We start from the raw sequence: 7,402 nt of genomic DNA on the forward strand, positions 1-7,402 counted from the left end.
ATTAAAGCGTTGTCAAACTCCGAATATCTGTGGCATCTTCATTATATTCAGTCTCATAAATCCAGTCACATTGTTATAATTGAATATACTTCTTATAGTTTTTTGAAGGTTCTGATTATAGGCAGAGAATATGATTATATATTCTTCATCAGTTATATCACTATTACCATAGATATTCATGTCATATGAAAATGGAAATGATAGTGGTTTCGAACTTAAGCAAATTGTGGCTTGTAGTACTGTTATGTTGTATATTCGCTTTTCAGACAGTCGACTTTTTTAACATATCTGGATACTAGATTACATTGACATCATTCATCAGCTAGTTAGTACGGTCAAAACACCAGATCATCAAACAGAACTCAACAACAAACTTAGGATTCAAAGCACAGGAAGTTTGAATCAGTTAAAGAAGCTGTACATTTGGATTGAGTGTGTTGATCAGAGTGTAAACAAAATGTAGATTATGTACAATACAAATCTAAAGTGTAGTTATGACGAATTTCTGTCATCTGGAATCATTTTGATCCTAATGTTAACGGTGTGGCGTAAAATTTATGTTTGTGATGTGATATTCACTGTCGTTTCCATACCATCTTCAATTCTTTATTGGTTGAGTAAGCATTTCGAAAGTTATCACATTGTGGGTTGACGTCAACCCACAATTTGCTTAAGTTCGAAACCACTATCATTTCCATTTTCATATGACATGAATATCTATGGTAATAGTGATATAACTGATGAAGAATATATAATCATATTCTCTGCCTATAATCAGAACCTTCAAAAAACTATAAGAAGTATATTCAATTATAACAATGTGACTGGATTTATGAGACTGAATATAATGAAGATGCCACAGATATTCGGAGTTTGACAACGCTTTAATCACATGTCGTCCATCAAGTATAGTGATACCGTATTCTCACTATTGTGATATTATTCATTCCAACCACTAAGTATCATTATGGATGATAATTGTGAAAAAGAAGTGAATGTACAAAATTCAATAGGTATTTACTCTACGGGATGTAATTGAGATCGAGAAAGTAAACTATTTAGATTAACAGTATAGGGTTGTGGAAATCGTTGAGTTTTGATTGAGATCATTAATCGACCGATGCAAGAGCACCACTGGAAAGATGGAAGCATTGGATGTCCGTTTAATCGTAATATGGGACTCTCCCGTTGTGCGCATGCTTCAAATCACACACGGGACTCAAATTCAGAATATTCTGTATCTCATGTGGACGCCTAAACCCTGGACCACTGAGCATACATACAAAGGTATTGATGTCTAGTTTCAATCGATCCACGATTGGTTTTCGATAATGGTCTCTCTTACATCTATTTGTCGATCCACCTGTTAAAATACTACAATCTCTACAAGTCCCCATTTTCATAATAATATATTCACAAATTATCCCTGAAACATTCCACTGATCATAATCACATTTGTTTACAAAAGCAACAACCAACCACTGTATTTATATTTGTATATATGTATTCCGATTTAGTTACTTCTTCAGATTTAAGTAGTAGCGAACAGAGGTCGATTATTTCGTTACGAAATAGTAACTACACTTATACGTTGCGAACACTGTTTAAATTCACTGGTTTCAATACATTTTGAAGATATTCTTCAAAGCAGTTTGGCAGAGAATGAACATATTATCCTTCAATCACATTGTTATCGAGCATTTTAATTTCTTTTCATTGTTTAAGGAATGTGGGTAATTTGCCTAAGCATCATACAACACTGCATGTATCGTTAACGCACAGTCAATTCCTAGTACTCACTCACTCACTCACTCACTCACTCACTCACTCACTCACTCACTCACTCACTCACTCACTCACTCACTCACTCACTTACTCACTTAATTACTTACTTATTGGGTTTCACACTTAGCTGTAAGAACATTTATATACTTGAATGAATTTCTTTCAATTGCTTGAAATAGTTGCTTGTTGTCATTGTTTTGAATTTCATTCATTTTAAGGTCATATAACTGTAATTACCCAAGGAAATCACAACGAAGTGTAGTATTGTGGAATAATGGAACAATTTATTAAGCAATGAATGAGATACAGTAATGCATTACTCTTATAGATTGTATTGTAAGTATTGGTTGAGGAACAATGAAACATTTGATGCATTCAACTGTCGTTCACATACCCAACTCACAGCTTCTCTCCTTTCATCTCTTAACAACTATTCACTTCTGCTTATTGTTCCGTCTTCCTTAACTACCATTCACAAGGTAACCCAGAACGAGAACTGTTTCATTTGATTGTATTCAGTCAACACAATAGGGAAATTGTGTATTGTACTAGTTCCATTGTTCCATCATATACAATGCACAATTATACGCATTTATTTAATTCAAGCGTGAAATTACAAATGAAAGCTGAATGCATTTTATTACAGCAGTCATCATAACGCAAGTACAAACAGAATGTGACAATCCTGTGAGAACTTCAATGAATGAATGAATGAATGAATGAATGAATGAATGAATGAATGAATGAATGAATGAATGAATGAATGAAGTGAACTTACAAAACTGTATATCACTAATAGGAAATTTTGTATTTGTGAACAATAAATACAAAATAGGTAATATGAAGTTGAGGTGAATTCAATGAGTTCACTTAAACAAATAAAAGAGAATACAATTGATGTTACCAGAGATACAATTGAATGACACCATTCCACTTCACCTCATATACACAATATTCATTAGTAAATGTATTCTATTCATCAATTGCAACTACCATGTTTAACAATTATTTGTATTCTATTATTTGTATTGTATTTCAGCTTTTTAGTGTAATTATGTGGGTTTTGATTGAGATCATGAATAGCTCAATGAAAGACTACAAATGCAAACCTGGAAGCACTTAAAAGGCAGGATCCATCTTATCTGATTGGTCAGTGTGCTCATGACATCCAACTATATAAACGCTTAAAATTCAACGAAATCATCATTGTTCAGTTAGATCTCAAATTATTTATATACTAATCCCTCATACATTTTAACTTACTCCAAATGATTAAACATTTATTCATTATTCATGCATACATTTCAATTCACTTTCTCGCTTGTTATTACACACAAACAAATTCAAGATCAAGTATCAATGTGTTATCGACATGTAAATGGTGTGCGAACTGTAGTAAAATTATGCCTTGTAATTATTCAAAATGGATAGGTGGATGGGGACAACCAAATCAGTCATTTATAAACAACTGTACTCTCAGTATGGTCCAAACTTCATCATCTTGCTTAAATGAATGTCTATCGAATCCTCTATGTTATTCATACACAAGTCCAACTGTAAGTTGAAATGAATTTCCATGTTTTTGTTTAAACACATGAATGCACCGCATTGGGTAAATGAATGAGTGCGATGTAGAATGTGAATTGTGTCTTATTGTTTTAATCAGATCAACTGTATACATCTCACACTGTGGATGAAAGCGTCGAATTCCAGGACACCTTGAAACTTTCATTCAACATTATGGTTAAAACAAAGTAATCTCATCTTCTCCATAAATCATTCAGATTATTATTCGCTTCATAAAATGTGCTTTCTATTTTGACACTTTTATTAGGATTTACCAACACAATGCACCTTATATTCAAAGCCGATCAATCTAACTGGTGAATTATACAATCGTACCGCATTCGAATATGGAACAAGAATATGTTGTAGTAAGTTTCAATGATTAAGCTTAGTTAAACAAATGGAACATTTGTATTTTGAATTGATCACACAGAGTGTATTAAAAGGAAATGACTAGCTTACAAGAACATGTATTCACTTTGGTTTCGGACAGCAATATTTTTCATAAACGGTCTATTACAGTAAACATGTAGTGATTCTGCTTCAATTCGGCATGTGTACACAATGATATATGGATGGGACAACAATTCTATATGACCGGTTACTTGTATTTGAGTCAAGTTTGTTCACTCACTCATAGACCAGTATCGTAGCGATTACGTCAGGATCAAGAGACAAATGTGTAAGAAATTAGAAGATAGTTGAAATAATTTTGAATGAAATGAGTTTAATCGAAGTTGAGCTGTATACTCACTCCTTGATCGTTGGCCAACCTAGTGAGAGTGGTTGTACAAACTTGTTTCGGATGCGAAGGTTAGTTTTGTGTATATGGATCGCGATAGCGTCAGCAATATGCGAAACACGGACTCGTATTTAATTTAAACATTAACTAACAAATAATTTCCTCCACAGTCTCTATTTGTTTCATACGACAACTGTGTGTACAACGATGTAAGACCTCATAACACTTTTCTGTTCTAGATGATATTAAAAACTATGGAGTTATCATGTCACCGTGTCTCCCATGTTCCACTTGTACAAAACTCATGCAATGTAATCAAACATATTATGTAGTGAAGCCAGGATTACCGAACAATCAATTCCTCAGTACCTATTTTCTCAGAGAAGTCAATGCTACAATAAATTGTGCTAGCGAATGTGAACTCAATCCCTACTGCATGTCGTTTTCATATATTGTTGTAAGTTCAGTATATTCTGTTCATCGTTTTAATTGAATATTATTATACAATCATTTATTGATATTTATGTTATAAGTGATGCTTATATACAAGAGACATTACAAACAAATGTGACTGTCAGGTATCGAAATCCACTAAACAGATTTGATGCTATAGAAAGTCGAACGGTTATCGAGTTGAATGCATAAACCTTGAGAGCGTATCAAAATTATTTTGTTGGTTGCAATGACTGATTTGGCCTCGAGATAGATTTATTTTCGAACGTGTTGAACTGGTTACTGAATGTTAGTTAGTAGTATAATGCAATATACTGAAGTGAAAGTCGACGAACAGAAATCTACAGGAAACTGTAGCTCAAAAATAAGATAGTTACTAAGAAACATTCTAGATATGTAGTTTATTGCAAAATAGTGTAATTATACTTTGAGATCTCTTTAAAAATCAAATATGAGTATTGAGATTATTAGGAACATTGATTTGCTTATCAGTTGGAATTTCCTCTAATGATGTCAGCAATATATATCCATGATGAAATTCGAGATGTATCCAAATATTTTAAGACTAAGACAGGTAACCAATCGATAATATTCTCAAGGTTAAACAGTGATAAGTTGGTGGACACGAAATGTCCACCTAGGGAGTTGGAAAACCAGTATTCCAAACCAATGGTTCACATGGACTCCAGGATCCTGAACGAAACAAATGGTGTGTGAAGCAATTGTTGGTCGCCGACTAACATGTGACTGCATCCTCTGACGTTGCTTCATTGTGTTGGGGATCAGCCATTCAGGTCGGATGCTCCAGGTGTTGCTACCCAAGGAGAGCACCTGAATCGATCTGGCCACCGGGACAGTGTCACTGCACCCACACTCAAAATACACACTTTATGTTCATTCAAGTGAACGATTCACAAACCATATCATTTCATTTATTACTGCTTATTAAGAATTTTCTGAAAGTGTACAGAGAAACAAAAATCAACCTCATTGCATTCAACATAAATTTGTTTGGTATTTATACAGGATCGTCCAAGATGGTGCTCACTATTTAGTGGTGTCATGAATACAACTGTAATATACAATGATACGATGGAACAAATGACTGGTGGGAAAGTATGTTGTGGTAAGTGAAGTATTCACACACACTCACACGTACACACTGCATGTTATATAATATTAGTAATTAAAATTTGTGAATATTATTATTGTTAAAGTGGATAGAATATTCCTGTATGTAGTTGAGGAGAGTCTTGTAGTGTATTGGTCAGATAGCATTATCATATCATTGAATAACATATAGTAAGACACTTCCTGTCAGTTTCAATGAAGCTACTGGAAACTCCCTTTTGATTCGTGACAAAGATTGTGTAACTCGAATAGATAAGGAATAGACGATCAAATCTACACAAGCTTATTTGTGTAACACTTCACATTGTTAGCATTTCTAGTACATGGGTATAAAGTAGGGAGAGAGTTAAGCTGACACTGTATGTCATGCACAATTCATACAGGAATCATTATTCATATCCAATCATCATCAAATGAATCCATAGTGAACACAATCACTGATTGATTGGATTATCTATCCGTATTGTAGATTGTGTTGCATAATTTTCCAGATTGTTTATATATATACATATATCATTTGTATAAATTCCAGTGGTCCATTCATCAGTGTTCTTCTTTTGTACACTTATCCCTATTCTATTCTATTCTTCCTCTTATTCTTCCTCTTATCATAAAACTGTTGTATATGTTATTATACTGTTTAGTTGTGCGCCATTATTGCTTCATTCAATGTTGTACATTTCACATGGAATAACATTGTGTAATCAACCGTAAATAAATTGTTTATTTAACAATCATAAATTGTTGTTGTTTATGATAACTGGTCAATTTAATTACTATTCAATGAGTTAGTGAAACACATTCTATGGATACATTTAAATGTTGCTACCATTAATACAGTCAGACAGATTATACTTAAATAAAAACATAAACATACTTCAGTGGTGGTCTGATATCCCTCGATTCATGATCTCAATCAAAATGTTAATGATTTTCACAACCTCATACTAATGATCAGCATGTGCTCATTAGTGACTAGATTCGTGAGGGAATTCTTGAAGTTCTAGTGAGAAGCCGTGACCAATGGAGCCAATCCGTTTCGGGTAGAAACAGGTGTCTATCTCAGTGCAATGGAAGATGGTCGAGCAATTCTGTGGATTGGTTGAGGTTAGATATTAACATCGTCGGATACTGACCGGCTCATTGGTCTAGAGATTAGGCATTCGTTTGAGAGACTGAATGTCCTGTGTTTGGATCCCAGGAGTTGGATCGTGAATGTGCACTGCTGAGTAGTCTTATACTAGGACGAATCGATTGTTCAGTGCTTCCTAGTTTTCCATGGTGATCTATCATCAGTTGACTCATGAATTCAACTATCAAAATAATCACATGATAGATTATGAGGTCTTGGATTTTGGTATGAAATTCATTCGTCCGTTTGCTTAAATAGCGTTCTGGCATTTCAGCTGATCTCAGTTCGTGATGAAAACACTAAATCTAATTCCTAACCACAACCATCAACCGTAAATCATGAATACAATTCCTCACACTGTTTGATAACTCTCATTTAGTCCTTGTCAGTTAGTAAATGGACATTCATACTGTCACTTTGGCATCGCTCAAATGTCTTCCATAATTTATGGTCTTACCGTATTTTGAATATTGTGGTAACATTTCTCCTAACCCCTAAGAATCATTCTGGATAAGTGAATGCACAAAATTCAATAGGTATATACTCTCCAGGATATAATCGAGATCAAAGAAATAAACTGGTTAGAATAACAG

The 7,402-nt window shown here is 33.9% G+C and overlaps 1 protein-coding gene across 2 annotated transcripts; it reads left to right on the top strand.

Annotated features, from left to right (window-relative positions):
• The first annotated feature begins 2,832 nt into the window (after window positions 1-2,832).
• MS3_00000022 (uncharacterized protein) lies at window positions 2,833-6,619 on the top strand. Of its 2 annotated transcripts, XM_051207957.1 has the most exons (4): window positions 2,833-3,341; window positions 3,620-3,719; window positions 4,333-4,550; window positions 5,573-6,619. In XM_051207957.1, exons 1-4 carry the CDS (start codon window positions 3,054-3,056, stop codon window positions 5,678-5,680), a joined length of 714 nt encoding a protein of 237 aa, XP_051068780.1. In that variant the 5' UTR covers window positions 2,833-3,053; the 3' UTR covers window positions 5,681-6,619. The 2 variants fall into 2 exon arrangements, with proteins under 2 accessions (XP_051068780.1, XP_051068779.1); XM_051207958.1 differs by lacking the exon at window positions 5,573-6,619 and having other exon boundaries at window positions 3,620-5,466.
• Window positions 6,620-7,402: the final 783 nt, after the last annotated feature.

This window comes from Schistosoma haematobium, chromosome 3 (genome assembly GCF_000699445.3).
Source record: "Schistosoma haematobium chromosome 3, whole genome shotgun sequence".
NCBI lineage: Eukaryota > Metazoa > Platyhelminthes > Trematoda > Strigeidida > Schistosomatidae > Schistosoma > Schistosoma haematobium.

What these genes read in the sequence shown, in the direction of transcription:
- MS3_00000022 (XM_051207957.1), top strand. Translation starts at nt 3,054, where the DNA reads ATGATTAAACATTTATTCATTATTCATGCATACATTTCAATTCACTTT. An exon ending in ATTCATACACAAGTCCAACT is followed by an intron (nt 3,342 to 3,619) that starts GTAAGTTGAAAT and finishes CACTTTTATTAG; the next exon opens with GATTTACCAACACAATGCAC. An exon ending in TGTCGTTTTCATATATTGTT is followed by an intron (nt 4,551 to 5,572) that starts GTAAGTTCAGTA and finishes GTATTTATACAG; the next exon opens with GATCGTCCAAGATGGTGCTC.